Below are 18,528 nucleotides of genomic sequence, written 5' to 3' on the forward strand. Positions count from 1 at the left end.
ACATCTTGAACACAGGATTTGTATGTGAGACTTTTGGATTGTGACAGTGGGATATCGTTAATTGTATAAAGAATCCTATAGAGCATTTTAAATAAAGCTATTTACTGTAACCGTACTAGAAATAATTTTTGATTAACCTCGGTGGAATAACCCTTAACCAATAATTGTTAGTGTATATATACTAGTGAAATGATAAAAATCAACATGAAAATGCTTGTTTGTTGTCTGTTTATCGCTAAACTATCAGAAGAATTTCTACACAAGGACATTTTTTCTGTGTCAACTTCGACAACAGAGATCTGTTGGATATTCTGGTAATTAAATTGTCTGTAAAAAGAACTGGAGAGTTCAAGTTAGATATATCAGTAAAAATGTTAATGTCTCTATTTTTTTTAAAACATGGAGCCATATTGATATGATTACTTTATACCTTACAGACTAAATAAATGATAATATGTATAATTAAATCCAATTATATATATATATATATATCATCTTCCAATTGTATCACTCCATACCAAAGTATTGACTAATACATATAATATTCCAAATTAAAATTACAAATAGATATTAATTTCACAGGTACTGAATACCTTCTTAATTGATAAATTTAAATATTATCAAATGAGATACTGTAAATCCTACATAATTAGTCAATGTTTTGGTTATGGTACAGTTTGTTGACCAAGTTACAAACACATGTATAAAACTATATCTAGCCTATTGATGTGTACTGAAACGTTTATCATCACCTGTCTCTGAAATCAATAAAAATACTGTTAATGTTGATTTCATCTTTACCAACAATGATACATTCAGATGATGGTGTTGTGGTTAAATATTACCACAAGTCCATATAACCTACCTATGTACTCCCTTAAGGGTAGAAAATCCAAGTGATTTGGTGAAGATGCACTATAATACATTGGAAATTCCACAATTCACGTCTTCAATATATCCAATGAGTTTGAAACGTTTTGATAAAAATCTTGTCGTAATTAATGGACAACATCATATGACTCTCAGCAAACTCCACTACTTAATGTAACATTCTTCCCATATAGTTTTTCAGTGATGGAAGTTCAATAGATGTGTCAGGAAATTAGAAGTGTTCCATAGAAAAGTGATCCATACCTCTGTAATTCATTCACATGTAGGCTGTGAGTCACATTTAGCCAGATAACAACACGAATTGTTGGAAAAAACCCTCATGAATGCAACATCCCAAACACAGAAAAATGTCTAAAATTGGAATTGTGAACCCATTTCGATTTAAAACCAAGACAAATGTTTGACACCTTCAAAAGCAGGCGTTTTGTGTGGCCAGCATTGTCCTGTTCACACCTCAGCTTTTGTGTAAACAGATTTTCCACAAATTAAAATCCAATTTACTTAAATCTAAGTAAACTTCATATATCTTAATTCTGTTCTCACACAAGGGGCAGTAACAAAGGACCAATAATAACCATTGATCCACCGTGACATCTCCCACCGCACCACTTCACACTGCAGCTCAAACAAAAACTCAACGCTATTTTTAACAATTTTAATTTGATATTAAATGACTACAAGCTATAGGCACTCTAAACAAAACACAACAAGGAAAATTCTAACGTCAAAAAACTGCAGTTTTCATTTTCAGTTTTTTTATCAATTACTTTTATGAAGCCAAAGCATCAATTTCATTTAATTATTATGACTTTTTAATGTGTGTGTGTTTTTTTTTACAGGTGAAAAATAAATTGCAGTTTAAATTTCTTAATTACATTTTGAAATTTTAAATTCATACTTGCATAAATATACCTGACCACATAGTAAATATTGAAATAGATAACATGTCTTAATATTGCTACAAATATGCGCCTAAATGGAAGGAAAATGTAGAAAGAATAAATGTACTTTTATATAGTACAGCTACAAACTTCTGAACCGTTCTATCCCCTAACAAGAACCTGTGTAATCTAAATGTCCATCCAACCTCAATCTTACTGCAATATCCCCATGTTAACTCATTCTATTTTGGACAGAATTAATGTAAAATTTTCCAGTTTAACAAAGTTTTTATTAGAAGCATTAAGAAAGATAATTTTTACCCGGAAAAAAATTCATTTTAAAAGAGGAAAATACTTAAAGTGGTTGACCTAATCTTGAACTTGTCAACAATGAGAGTTTGACCAAAGTACAACATGCCCAAGACCCTCTTCATTCCTTGCTTAATGTTTAGCATTTTGGTAGAGTAAAGACGAGTTAGACTTTTGGTAATATAATGTGACCAGATGGGGTGTCCCTGCTGTATGTGGGGAGGGGGGGCTTCTGCATATGCTTCAGTGTGGTATCATTACACAGTCAGGTTCTGTTCAGCACCATCACCAGGAGGACTACATGAAAACATGTCAGTCTCTCAAAAACTCATGCATGCAATTCATGCACTTACCTCCAATACATGGGGAGGCATCCTAAAATGACGCTTGCTTTACAATATAAACCAAAACAAGTCTTCTGTCAATGAGAGTATGAAAATGTGTATTTGCTTATTCAAGTGTTCAACATCTGTGCAGTGTGTACTTAATACAATTTTACAGTAATCCTTTTTCCCGGTTATGAGAAGCTCAATCATGTAATTTTCATCTGACTGTAGCTATCAATGAAACCTATCATTTAATCATTGTTGTGGACAGTGAATGTGGTCACATGTCGCTATATTAACCATTGATGGTCTTGTTACTCAAAAAGGTTTTCTGAAATCTCAGTATTAGTTTCATAACCTGATAAACTGTGTACTTTATTTGAGTAGTGAAATATTTTAAAATTTGCTTGATTCTTATAACAAAGATTCAAAATATCCATCCAATATTTTACAAATATCTTCATTTTATTAGCCGTTCCACTTCTTGACCTTCAACTACTGGAGAATCGTTTTATCGCTACAACAGTGAATATGTTACTGCTCACACACAGAATTTTAAAATTGAGTATGGTCTGGCAATGGAATCTGAAACTTATATTTGTAAAACAGGGTTAGGTAAACAGTTGGCGACACAAGTGTTAGTCACAAAATACAAAAAATAAAAATTTAAACACATGTACTTCAGATATGATAAACACAATCTTCAGCCTTAGAATGTGACTTTTGTTGATGATTAAGTCAACTATCTTTCAGGAGAAAAGGTTTTATTATAATACTTACAACTTTTCAGTACGTCTTCCATGAGTTAATAAATATGATTCCAGATATTTTGTAGAAAATAACTGACACAGAATGGGAATGAAAAAAATAACATTTGAAGACCAAGCTTAAGCACAGACCATTATATGAACACTAGGCCTAGCTTCAGTACAGATCAGCATATTGACACTAGGTATTGCTTCAGTACAGATTGACATATAGACACTAGGCCTAGCTTCAGTACAGATCAGTATATTGACACTAGGCCTAGCTTCAGTACAGATCAGCATATTGACACTAGGTATTGCTTCAGTACAGATTGACATATAGACACTAGGCCTAGCTTCAGTACAGATCAGTATATTGACACTAGGCCTAGCTTCAGTACAGATTGACATATAGACACTAGGCCTAGCTTCAGTACACATTGACATATAGACACTAGGCCTAGCTTCAGTACAGATTGATATATAGACACTAGGCCTAGCTTCAGTACAGATTGACATATAGACACTAGGCCTAGCTTCAGTACAGATCAGTATATTGACACTAGGCCTAGCTTCAGTACAGATCAACATATTGACATTAGGCCTAGCTTCAGTACAGATCAGCATATTGACACTAGGCCTAGCTTCAGTACAAATCAGCATATTGACACTAGGCCTAGCTTCAGTACAGATCAGTATATTGACACTAGGCCTAGCTTCAGTACAGATCAGTATATTGACACTAGGCCTAGCTTCAGTACAGATCAGCATATTGACATTAGGCCTAGCTTCAGTACAGATCAGCATATTGACACTAGGCCTAGCTTCAGTACAGATTGACATATAGACACTAGGCCTAGCTTCAGTACAGATCAGCATATAGACACTAGGCCTAGTTTGAGTACAGCCCATCATTGGGACAAAAGACCTAGTTTGAGTTCAGCCAATCATTGGGACACTAGACCTAGTTTGAGTACAGACCATCATTGGGACACTAGACCTAGTTTGAGTACAGACCATCATTGGGACACTAGACCTAGTTTGAATACAGACCATCATTGGGACACTAGACCTAGTTTGAGTACAGACCATCATTGGGACACTAGACCTAGTTTGAGTACAGACCATCATTGGGACACTAGACCTAGTTTGAGTACAGACCATCATTGGGACACTAGCTCTTGGTTGAGTACAGACCATCATTGGGACACTAGGCCTAGTATGAGTATAGACCATCATTGGGACACTAGACCTAGTTTGAGTATTGACCATCATTGGGACACTAGACCTAGTTTGAGTACAGACCATCATTGGGACACTAGACCTTGGTTGAGTACAGACCATCATTGGGACACTAGACATAATTTGAGTACAGACCATCATATGGTGCGCAGTCAGTACAATCTTGGTGAATGACTCATCCTTAACAATATAATTATCATAGCATGAAAAAATATCTCGTAAATTAGTAAATTTCTTTACGAGTATTAATTTAAAACAACCTCATGAAAGAGAGCTATAATGAGTATATAATGGTCAGACACAATTCATAGCATAGAAAAGAAAGACCTTGTGTTGGGTAGAAACAACCGAGACCTCTTTCTCCAGGCAGATTTATGAGACAAATTGAATATGGTTGTAAGAATCGTGACAGAGTTAGGACAGGTTTTCGGTCCTCCCCTTGAATACTGCCACATAGCACCAGGTGTATTTACAAGTAAGGGGCTACGACTCCGTACCTGGTACAGTCCACCCGGAAACCCAATATGGCTCACTGACGGTCTTTGTGTGACTACTAAAGGCATACTGCTGTTACAACAGTGTCACGCTTTTGTTGCACTGTTCTAAAGCTTTTTTGTACTAGTCTGCCATACAAATCTGATAAAAGGATTTTCTCCCAAAAACAACTCTGTATGTAAATTTGTGTAATTCTTAACAGTAGATCAGGAAAAAAAGTGGAATAAAGTATATTTAATGTCTATATTCAATTCTGTACCAATTCACAAAGTTCAAAAATGAAATAAATCATCTACAGATAGACAGAGGTAAAAAAAATTCGGCCAGTGACCGGTAATTATACATGTCAACAATCCATAAAATTTCCATATCATTTCCTAATCACTACAATTAATTAGCGGTAGGTATCAGGACATGCGACTACCTACAGTGATATGCTGTCATACCTAATTAGTCACACCATATTTGGCTAATTAATTAACGAGTCTACTCATAAATTTCTCTAAACACTCATGAACGGAGATGTCACAGTGTTGTATGCTGATGTTAGATGTTCTGAATGATGTTCATACCTGTAATTAAAACGTTAAAGCTCAACAGATATCTATGTCACCCGAACACCATCATTAGCATTGTTGTGGAAATTTATCAGAATTACTGACACAAAAAAATTATTGAATTTATTGTATGATGATGAGCAACTGGAATTCCCACACATAGATTGATTTGCCTCATACCAATATAAAAGAAATAATTAAGACTCGAAGATTTTGATAGATTTCCCGGAGTTAATGTTTCCTAATTATCTTCCTTCTGTTCTGCTGTAAGTATTCTCTATAGTGATTACAATCTATCTATTCTTTTATTAATCAAAGGCAAAAAAATATCAACTCCAACCAGTGCTCTCTCATAACTTTAAAATGAAACCTTAAAAACAATCATATGAGAAGGAAAATTTCGAAGTAAGGAAATCTCAAAAAAATTACACTAGAACAAAAATTTCATGTAACGATGGCTTCACAGGGCAATGTTATCAAATAAGAGAAAATTCACTTAAAAAAATATATTTTTCAAGTATGAAATGGAAGGATGAGGTTTGAACTGATGAAATAATGAAATATACAGTCTCTTTTTACAAAAATAATCTACTCTGTGTCTGATTATGCCAACATTAATGATATTGGAAAGATTTAGAGACTGTTACACAGGATTGTCATTGGTCTCTCTTCACTTAACCATACAATGTTTTAGTCATTTCTCCTGGGAATTAATCTCAGCTCAATCATATTAACAAATGATATCTATTTTAATTTAATTTTTGTTGTTGAATAGAAACTTCAGTCCGTACGAGATGTAAATATCCTTGTATCACCAAAATGTTTAAATATGGTGACATTTTAACTTGTTTGATAAAACATTTTGTGTAAACTGACTATTTTTATGAATAAAAAAGAAATTTCACTTTCTCAAAATATTACATTAACTTGAGAAATAAATGCCACGAAAGTGATTCAAATGACAAAATCTTTGTGTATCTGCAGTCACCACTGATTTCTTAATCGCTGACAATGTTGGCTTTCAAATCCTACAGCTAAATCCCGTAATAAACTCCTGACTTGTGCTTCGTCGCTGATCCGATTACACATGTCTATTGAGAAATACCAGTCAAGTGTAATCACAAAATTAGCCTTACTCAATTTTTCACACATCAAATTAATTGACCGTAAAATTCAATTGAACTTTGTTCATTTATTTGTTTTTTTCATGTTTTTTCATTTTGACACATATTCTGGGTTTTATCAGCACATTTTTTTTAAAGAGAAAAAAAATCACCAATTGTATATGACGTGTACATGCAGGCGTTATCAAGACAAATGTAAAAGGTTGTAACGGAAATATAAACTTATTTCATATTTTCTATTGACAATTCTTGTCAATTTGTCATACTTATATATACATTGTATATCATTTAAAACTTCCCACATATAAACAGGAATGTTTGCAGAAACATTCGGCTCCTGTTGTGTAATCTGGGGTTGTTTTTGTTACAACAAATTCTTCACATTCATCTCTCTAAGTTTATAAGTCCATGGTAAGTTTTGCCAAAATTGGGATTTTGTGTTTTGAGAAGTTTAAATTTATCATATTTTTCAAAATAATTTATGTTCTGATTTTTCATCAACAATTTAGCCTCCGTTTTTTTTTTATGACAAATTTTATGAGTATTTTTCTATTTTTTTTTCTAATATCCAAAACATTGCTGAGATGCCACGAAAATCATTCAGACAAAGATCCTGTGTGAAATCTACGACACAAATAATCGACACAAATTATCGTCAGATCATATGAACAAACTGACTAGCCTAGGTTCAAGATTCAGTCGTAGAACAAACACATCGAGAGCACAGGTAATTAATTTGAAACACTACCTTATCTTTTATAAATATGACACTTATTTTGACATTCAACTTTAAGGTGAAAAAAGAGTTTCAATAGAATAAAAAATAAAAAATCCAAAAACTTTTTTCCACGCTCTCCTCTACAGTAAAATTTTATCTTGATTTTACTCAAATTACTAAAATTCTTTTTATTAACCCAAAATTCTTTTTTTATGAACATTTTCAATAAAAAAAGATAATTTTCAAAGTGTCTAAGAACTAAGAAGCGATATGGAATAATCAAATGTTACCTGTTAGTTTTTGACATGGTGTATTTCTAAATCAACAGAACTCTTATTTTTAACAGCAGAAGTTGAAATTTTCCAAAAATATCACAAAGTATTTTCAAACAACAAGTAGCCCAGTTGTTGTACCAGTGATAATTTTTCTTTCAGGAAATGGTGTTTGCTAATTTTGCAGAAATTTTAAACAACCATTTTACTTACTTTATTTCTGAAGTTCAATAACAGAAAATTTCAACAGAGAATAAAGTAAAGGATTCTTCTTTACTTGGCTCCTTTTTTTCTGATAATCAAAGATGTTCAAATATTTCTTAAATAAATCATGTTTTAAAAGTCAACATCACTCTTTTTATCATATTCATGATATATTCCTATAGATATAACAGTTAAAATAAACATAAAATGACATTATTTGTGTATGTTTCTTTTAAACCTGGAAATCAGAAATATGAAAAATGAAAGATTTAAAATAAAATGATTCCAACAATACATTAATTCCCTTTTCAGAAAAATTTATCTTAGCACTGACATTCATATATAATATGAGAATAAACAGAAGGTATTTTACCGAGAATCTATACCAGAATAACGTCCACCACAAGCCTGTAATGTCAATCACCTAATCAATACCTCTAATTGTCGGATTTAGACCATAATTCCGCTGAGTATTGATAACCATTTTCAACATGCCAAACACACAACAAACTCTATAAAGTATTGACAAAAGTTTTTATCGCGATGATCTAAAAATACCAGTAAAACCGTCGATATGGCAACCTTTGTTCTCAGATCGAAAATAAAGAAGTGTAATGATCTCAGACTGTGGAAATACTTTACTTCTGTCGCAGTATTTGTATGTAGCTTCCAATTCATTGGAAACACGTTTATCAAAGACATGAGTAAAAAAATGAAATATTCCTATAACTGAATTTCATTTTTTTTTCATGATGTTTAAAAAATAATGATAAAAAATGTTTTTATAAACAATAAACAGAATTAAAAGTCAAATTTTCTTTGATTAATTGCTGATAAAGTATAACATTATACTGTAACGTCACTTTGCTATAACCCAATTAAGAATTCAGGAATCAATATCACACTTTGCTTCTTTGAATTATTTTTCTTAATTTTTGAATTATTTTTTTCTTTTCACCACGGAAATTAGGTAAAATTCACAAATAGCTTTGTTTAATTGAACAAAAAATATATCTGATTGAAAATAAATGTTAATCTCTTCAATAACATTTCGTTCATGTGATTTTTAATATGTATCATATTAATGTGTATTTGTGACTCATTCTTGTTGGTAATAAACTGTTCTTCAAAATGTTTTAAATTCTATATTTGTGTTGATACAAAATAGTATATCATTGAGCTTTGAAATAATTTGTATCATAATATCATTGCTATCAGGTTAACATACTTATGATGTCTGGTTTGATGTGTGTTCATATTCATCTCAATGTTAGATAATAAATGTACAATATATTTCTTAAATTTGAAGGAAAAAGCACTCTAAGTGCACTGTTTACACACCAAGTTATTAATTGTCTGTCGAAGTGACAATGTTATGCTCGGAGACAGGTGGGGCCATTCTAACCTCATCACCTTATGTGCTACTTACGAACAACACTACTTGTGAGAAGTACACCATGCTGTACTTACATAACGAGCACCCCTGTCAGTTGATGTCATTATATATTGACCTACAGAGTACAGCAATGAGTGCTTCAATACTTGACCTCTGACATAATAGTTAAGGTACCATCCCCCGCCAACCTCACTTCCTCACAATTTCTACAACTTGTTGCACATGGAATTATTTTTAGATAGGATTGATTCATTTTTAGATTAAGATATTTTTCCTCCACTTGATTGACAGGAGTTGACTGGATAACTATTATAGGGGAAAGTCATACTGAACTCTTTTAAGGGCAAACCAGATCATTAAATGTCCTCTAAAAATATTCTACACAAAAACCAAATAACCAAATCACCTAAAATATGGTAATAATTAATACAAAAATCTGGAAAAGATGTACATCTAATTATCCATCATTTCAAACTATTTTATTAATTTAAAATGAACGTGATGACATAAACACCTCTAAGACACTAATTTTCAAAAAAGATAGCAGAGAAAAAATTAACAATTCACACCCATTATTCCAAACTGGCCTTTGCATGTTTCTAATGCTAAAGTTTTCATTGGTCAGTTTCTTATTAACTGTTGGACTAAATATCTACCAGTGGTTGGTTCAAATACCCCAGATGTTGTACCAGTGGTAATTGTCTGGTCAAAGCTACAACTGGTAAGCTTATGTTTGACCAAAGCTCTACAAGTTATTACTTACCAGAGGTCATTTTCTGCCCAAAATTACTTATGGTCAGTTCTGATATTTAATACATATACTGACTACATACATATACCCTCTAAAGCTGTTTGGCCAAAATTACCAGTGGTCAGTTCCAATACACATTGTTTGTCAAAGTTATACCAGTGGTCAGTTCCAACACATTATGCTAATGACAGATTAGATTTATAGAAAACTAGTGGTCAGTTCAGGTAAGCTACTTCTGCCAAATTTTCTAGGATGTTACTTTGTACTTTAAATCATTAACAATTTTGACAGGCATATATATGTCTGAGATGTTGTATTGAAGTTATACAAATCAGCATCTGTACCCGAGGACTGTTTTCTGGTTTCATCACATTGTGAACAGTCAGTGTAATTCTTAGGTGGATTCTCCTGTAGTAGTTGGTGGTTACCTCAGTGAACAACATATGGGAGGTCTATCACATGGTATCCAGGACAATTAAGTGAAAGTGTAAGCACACAGACAGAAAAAAGACTGCACACACAGACTAGTCTGTTTCCTAGCTTCCTGTAAAACACAAACCACCATGGGTAGGGAGAGATGAACAATGTTTCTCAGATCTTCACTGATAATAAGTGTGTACATCTATGTCACAATGACCTCTGTGTTCTCACTTATACAATAAACCATCACATGTGCATGTATCAAACATCTGCATGATTTACTTGTAACAATCTGTATGACACACCTGTATGATTTACCTGTAACAATCTGTATGACACACCTGTATGATTTACCTGTAACAATCTGTATGACACACCTGTATGATTTACCTGTATCAATCTGTATGACACACCTGTATGATTTACCTGTAACAATCTGTATGACACACCTGTATGATTTACCTGTAACAATCTGTATGACACACCTTTATGATTTACCTGTATCAATCTGTATGACACACCTGTATGATTTACCTGTATCAATCTGTATGACACACCTGTGTCCACCTGTAATGTAGATATGCATTTACCTGTATAAAACGCCTGTATAAAAGCCTGGACAACACATGCACACTTGTTCCCAACAGTTAGGAAACTTTTCATTCATTTTTTGTTCCCTATGCTGTGGATAAAATAATCCAACAGTTAATGACAGAGATTCCATCAGGCACACTGCAAGCTTCCTTACGAGCTTAAAATCATTGTTCTATATTGTTCTGAGCAAAAGATGAGCTTGAAATAAACACAAATATCCAAGACACAGATGAATGAAACATTTTTCCTGAAAAGTGGCAAAATCCTGAGAATCAGATGCTTCCTAAACTCCATAATCCATACACTATACAGAAATCCAGGAGTCTGTGGGAGATCTGACAGATAAAATTTCCTTGTAACCCTTTCATGAGAATTTCTGTTTTCCAGATGACCAAATGATACAACAGGCAAACCACCTATAAATCTTGTATGTGATAGAGTCATGCAGTCCCCAAGTATCTTCTCACTACATTGGACCAACATCTGATCCCAAAGCTACAGTCAGGGATTTCTCTATAGTCACAGACAGATCAGGTTTGTATTTGTGGCGACATCCCTGCCAGTATCTGGTCGTGCTGTCACCGCATGTGGAGATCATGAACAGCAGGACACTGGGCCCTCGGGTTAGCTAGATTTTATCATTGTCTCCAGTACTCTCACAGCTTACAAAATGCACACATATGAAAGAGTCGCATTTAAACGCACACAGTAAATATCTTAAATTCTAACAAAATTATTCAATTTCTTACTTTCTAATCCTTCGAAATAAAACGGAAATCATACCAACATATTAAAACACTCTCTATAATTTCCCTTTTCCTTTATGATTTAATTATTCAAAACATTTACACATCAAAATGAATAAAATAAAATTAGATATTACTACTACAGCCTAAATTGATATTAACTGCGGCATGCTGGGAGAAGTTAATCAATAAATCATGTTCTTCGCTGATTTCTTAGTAAGAAATACCAGAAGAGGCATTACCATTTTCTTCCGAGAGTCTTGTACCATTACACAATCATAAACTCCAGTACAATATAGGAATGCATCCAACAAACTACATACAATTATGCACTCAATCATTTTTCTCGTTTGAAATTTATTCAAATCTCCAATACCTCCATTGTTAACTGCACATGACTTTAAATCCTGCGAAAAGGACAGGAATGACAAATGCACGCAATGAACGGCTGATCCCGTCATTTTGGTAACATGCACGCCTTGTTCCTGGCATGACCTTGAGATCCGAACATGAAAACTCAACACCAAACCATGTACTCTGCAGGAAACCTAAGAAGACTACCCCCAACGGGCCAGTTTGATTTATATATCATCTGATTATGGAGAACAGAACTTTCTTTTTTCTCCGATATCATTGCTGACATTGATGAATTTGTGCGTCTGCTGGTTTTCAATTGACTTTAGAATACTATTCAACTATAGAACAAAAAAATGTTTTGCACTTTTCATGCAGAGCATTCTTTCGTAGAAGCCTAATTCCAACTGGAATTAATAATTCATAATATCATAACATTAGCAGAGCTGCCATGCATTTTTATTTCCCATGTTTTAAGTTGAAAAGTCCACAGCAATTAGCCTGGTATTCTATTCAATCATTTATATCCAAACACCATAGTTATTGATTTTAAAAATTTCAAAGAGATTACATGTGCATATTTCATGTTATTAAAATGGAAATTACATTTTTGTCCAGTTGTAGTTATTTGAAACTACTGTAACACTACATATATTTTTAATGACTGATCTGATGTTTTTATCGACCTATCTCCAACCCTCCCCCATCACCAAAATGGTTTTTACTGTCCTTAAAATGAGCTCTTTTGACCTGGCTATGTTTAGGGTGGCACCCTTGACACCTACTCCAGTTATTAACTCGCCATGGTCACAGGCCGGCTGAACTCTATAGTAGTAAATCGTGTGTGGTCTAATTGGGGAAAAAAGACAGTACTCATTTAAGGAGGTAATGATTATTATAAGGACCAGGTATAATCTCTAGTATCTTTGTGGTAACCATGGAGACTTGTATCATGTTTGTATTGTCAATTACAAAATATACCCATCATCTCTTCAAACTATTTGTGTACTTATCTTTGTATTTGATTATATTACAAAATAATATAAACATGGAATAGAGCAAAGTTTTGGCCTGAAGATGGTCACTAAGGCCTGAAGATGGTCAGTAAGAATGTGAGAAGTATCTTTGTAAATATACACCACCATTGCTTTCCACCTAAACGATCACAAACTATATATCTTATTGAGAAGGATACGTTCACTTAAGATCAAGGAAGTTTTCCAACATTAAAAACATTTTTCAAAATTATGTATATATATTAATACAATATGCTTGAAAAGATCAAATTTACCTCTGTATGTAAACAAAACATGCAAGGATTTTTACAAGTTTATTTTATTTAACTGATGAAATCTGGAAACTTGAGAAAAGAAGATGAAAGTAACATCTTCACTCACCATGAAGCCTAGATTTGACAACATGAAAGTGATAATATGAAAGTGATCTTAATGTCCAATCAAGTATCTTTACACATTATCCAATCAAATGTCTTTACACATTATCCAATCAAATATCTTTACACATTATCACTGATAATTTCCCTCGCAATTAAAGGAATTTTCATTACAAGAAAACTCAGGAGTTTCCAGATGAATTTCCTATTTAATTATGTCAGACACTACAGTACAGTAAGTTTCTTTCCTTCTTTAAACTCAGAAACACTACAGAATTCTGTCACATTTATAAAATACATTTATTATTATTTATATATATTTGTATTTGTTTTTTATCATTTATCTTTCTAAAGTAGCCTTTAAGTAAATTAATGAAATTCTCCAATTTTTATACAAAAGAATATAGGACAAATGCATTTTAATTTTTTTTTATTAAAAGTCAATAAAATAAATAAAATAAATACTATCACCTGAGATCCAAATTTTGCTGTATTAAAATCTATTTTTTCCAAACACTTAAAATGGACAAAAAAATTCCTTTCCTTAAACCTTTGGATGTAAACCAAGCTGGTTTGAGAGCTTTCAATGATATCAGCTATTTGATGAAAGTACTGTAAGAGTTTATATCTATCAATCAAGATAGCAGACAGATGAAATGTACTTTAAAGATCTAGAGTAAATATTTATGTACAGGATATTTTCTTTGTTATATCAACTCTTAAATTGAACCTTCACTGAAAATGAATTCAAAAATCATAATATTGCAACAGCTCTGTTTTCTGTGGTAATATTTCCTTACAATCTATTAAGAAAGGAAATTAAAATTGGAAAACCATAAATGAAAAAGATAATCAACAGGTAATTTGAAAAACAATTTCATACTGGAGAATTTTCTCCTTTTCACACTATTGGTTAGGATTTGGGTTTTTTCATAGGTCTATAAACAATGAAAATTCCCTAAAAGTCCTCACAGACATGAACCATTTCTCCAAAATGATTAAAGTATTGTTTCTCATTTGAATTTAATTCTGATAGCCATGAACAATTTCTCCTGTAAACACGGTCTTTTACTACCACTATAAATCTGATAATTATGAACTAATTTTCCATGTAATTAAATAATTTCTCCCATTTCATTTTCCGCTCTATAAATCTTACCATCACATATAAACACTGACTTTATTACTAGATTTTTAGATTTCTTCTAACCTTAATTTGCCAAATACAATATTTCTGTGACTTTAGACTGAATTCTCCAAATCTACAGATTAATATAATAATACTATTATAATATAAGACCTACCTGACGATGTCATATATGTGCATTATGATGTCCGTAAAAAGTGACGATCGAGGGTTTTATAGTGATAATCCCTTGTAAGACCTACCTGATGATGTCACATGTGCATTACGATGTCCATCAGGAGGTGAGTAGGGTTCAGAGTCTGGAGGACTATCTGGTAACCTGTAACACATTAGTAGATATTTTTTAATGATATATATATATATATCTAACTGAAAATTGCATTACAATGATCTAATCTGAAAAAACAATATAAAAAGTGAAAGTAGAAATATCTTGTGATAAATATGGCTGTGTTTAACATGTCAGCATGATTCAATATAGATCTAATAAGACCACAATATAAATGAAAATCCATGTTAATTCTGATTGTACAAACCACATATCATTTTGTTTTTCACCTCTATTTTCATTTATTCATCCGCTGGTTTTTCTGCTTCACATGAGCTTAGTCAAGGGGGTGGACTTATTACAGGACAACACTTTATGATAATTCTATTGGGCAACAATATACATAAATGTTGCCCTTGATCTTTTTCTCTGGTACATACATTTTGTATATTTACTGATCTCAGAATATCTCTAAAAGTTATGGTCCTTGAATATATCTGTGTAGCACAGGATGTCTCTAAACACATTACCTCTTTTGATCTCTGAATGTCTCTTTATTTATCAACATTGATATTACTACTGGAATACTTCCTAATAAATATTGATAATTAATTATGATTTTCTCCATCTATATGCTCATTATAACCTTTGAATATCTTGAAATTATGTCTGAATGTCTGCTAGTATGTTTTTACAATCATGTCCAAATGTCACCAATATTATGATCTCTAAATGTTTGCATCCATCTCTTTTTACCTCTGAATGTCGTAATATTAAACACTTCAATAAAGCATAAATCAAGAATCTAAATGTGTAGACACTGTCCTTGAAATCAGACTTAATCATTTTTAAATGTTAAAACAGATATACATAGACAATTATTCTGATTAAAAATGGAAAATTGAAGTTAACAGAAACATTGATTATTTGCGACAGGAAAATATTACGCTGAGATAATTTATCATTAGTACACATGTTAAACAGTGCTGCTTTTGTAGCCTGCTTATCTCACACACTCAACAAACCACTGATTCTCTTCTTTATAATGTAGTATATGATATTTTACAAGGATTTTTTTGGTGACTTTCCAAATTACCTGACACCATACCCTACAAATCACACAACTTGTTCTTCGGAGTGACCTTAAGTCTGTCTATTTATAAATTTTTGCACTCAAAACATGCAATGTAGTCCGGTGTGTACCTCAGTGTACCTTAATACAATACAGTTTTGTAGAAATTTGTTTTCACAGTTGAAACATTTCTGCTTCCAATTTGCATCCAAATGTATATTTAACTCATAAATAAAATTTCTGAAAATATTTAGTTGAACAAAGTGAAGAAATGATTTCATATGTTATTTTTATCTATACTTTTTGTTCTATTTAGAACACCTTCCATTTTTATGCAAATTATCAATTTTTCACAGGCTGTTTCTGTTGTTGAATATACATCACAATTAGAAATGTGTCTTAATTAATTAGCTACAGGACAGTTTGTATCTACTACAAAGGCTTCTATATTGACTGTAACTATAATATCTTGTCAAGTATATGGTACGTTGAAATATAAATTATCTTGCTGTCAAGTTTGAAACATTCCCAAAGTGATCCAATACACCTCTGTAATGTCTTGCTTTAGCACAACCTATTAAACAAATTTAAATAAAATTTCGCACGAAAACATAAACTCAAACAATCAATACTGATTTAAGATTTTCTCCATTTAAGATTGCAAAATTGAAATAACATATTGATATCTAAATTTCAATGGTTTTTAAATTTGACTTATTATAGTGTGTTGAGTTGTTAAGATAATAACATGATTCATTTTTCACTGAAAAAATCAATCCAAAATTCTGACAGAATTTTAACAATTGGTAATCATCCAAACTAAATTCATAGATTTCAAATTAATTTATTATAAACAAGTATTTTTTAAGAAGTGAATTGCAATGTTTATAAAAAATCACATAATAAAAGACTAGTAAGATTTACTACCATTCAAATTTGAATTAAAATTCAAAATTAAGAAAAAAAATGAAATATGAAAATTAAATAAATGTCAACGTTTATGACCAGTTTTCAACCATTTTATTGTTTCCTATTAAGTAATCAATAACATTTGCTAAGTGTTTGAACTGAGTGTTGATTAAATCATTATTAATCAAATGCTACAGTAAACACATTAGCTGAAAATGATATCATTATAATCTACAGGTTTTTATATATATATATAAACCATAAATAATAAAGATATTTTGTACACTATATAAAAAATCTAATGTTGAAAAAGGAATGATGTTGCAATTCTTTTCCCCAATATTAAATTTAATTTACATTGTTTTGAGCTGTAAGTGAAATGTCAAGATTTTTTTCAGCGAGAGAGACTGAAATTTTTCTAATCATTCCTTTGCCATTAGGCAGGTTTTTGACATCATTTAAAAAGTCATCAACAATGCTCAAGGGCAACGTCTTCTGACATCTAAAGATTAATAAGTATTGTAATCGACTGTGAAAAATACCACAATGTACTATCACCTGTTTATGTAAGAAATTCCTTGTGTAACTCTGGTTCTAATTTATAGTTTTTAAAACTTATGACACATTCAATATTGATTTATTACTTAGTACAGAGATAAAATATTTAGAAAACACCGACCAACTGTCTGTAAACAACATATAATATCAATATTTCCCTATTGACAACATATAATATCAATATTTCCCTATTGACAACATATAATATCAATATTTCCCTATTTATTATTTCCTTTTTCTGATTTAGTATAAATTTATTTAATCAGTTTAATAATCATAGAATATTAAATTAAAATTTTAAATAAATTTAAAGCCTTCAAAGATTTCTTTTTTAACAAATACATAAAATTATCTAGGTGGACCAATCAAAAGACAGAAAAAAGCACGAAACTGAACTGAATATATGCTCTTCTTAAGGTGATATTCATATTGAATTAAACAGGAATTCAAACTATCAACTATGGCTGACCAGACATCACGGTCAACACCGACTAATACCAGAATCGTTACGGAATATTGAGGAATTATAAAGTTTTAATGATTTAACAAATAATATTTAACAGTACTATTCTGATTTTAATTATTTTCCAACCAAAAGATGAAAACAAAAATGATTTGTTAGGAAAAGATTGGAATTCTAAGATAATGCTTCTTGATGATTTATTTTACTGACAATGACCAATTAAAAAGAATTCATTTAAAGACAGAAATATTTTTATAATTGATATTTAAAATAAAGCTGGACTTGTAATAAAATTAATTTACTAAACTTCTAAAAATCACTATGATTTTTCAATGCTTTCGCTTAAAAAATGTTGCTTTTTAATTACTAATACTAAAAAATAAATAAAAACAATCTTTTTCTAAAAAGAATTATTTTCTCATATAAATTAATACATAACATTTTTATTCTCTTAATACAAATAGCTGAAATATTTCAAAATCCCTTCCAAAAAATTATGAAGTCTATTTTTTGTACATTGGATATAAAATAAACATCTATAAATTCAAGAGTGATTAAAATTAAGAATAAAAACAAATGTCAATTAAAAATTGCGTAATACTTAAAACATTGCTAAAATTGACTGCCTAGGATAAAATAGGAAGTGAATCACAAATTGAATTAATAGAAAAAAAATCACAAAATACATGTAA

General features: G+C 31.4%; 1 protein-coding gene across 2 annotated transcripts in view; it reads right to left on the reverse strand.

Annotated features, from left to right (window-relative positions):
• LOC132545396 (myelin regulatory factor-like protein) overlaps positions 1-18,528 on the reverse strand; it is a 101,278-nt gene that overhangs the window by 18,243 nt on the left and 64,507 nt on the right. For both annotated transcript variants that reach the window (XM_060209085.1, XM_060209084.1), the window contains exon 4: positions 14,809-14,885. In XM_060209085.1, coding sequence (XP_060065068.1) covers positions 14,809-14,885 — 77 coding nt within the window. The remainder of the gene's footprint in view (positions 1-14,808; positions 14,886-18,528) is intronic.

The sequence above is a fragment of the Ylistrum balloti genome, unplaced genomic scaffold (genome assembly GCF_031769215.1).
Source record: "Ylistrum balloti isolate Yb309-2 unplaced genomic scaffold, AGI_CSIRO_Ybal_v1 Utg369846, whole genome shotgun sequence".
In the NCBI taxonomy this organism is placed as follows: domain Eukaryota; kingdom Metazoa; phylum Mollusca; class Bivalvia; order Pectinida; family Pectinidae; genus Ylistrum; species Ylistrum balloti.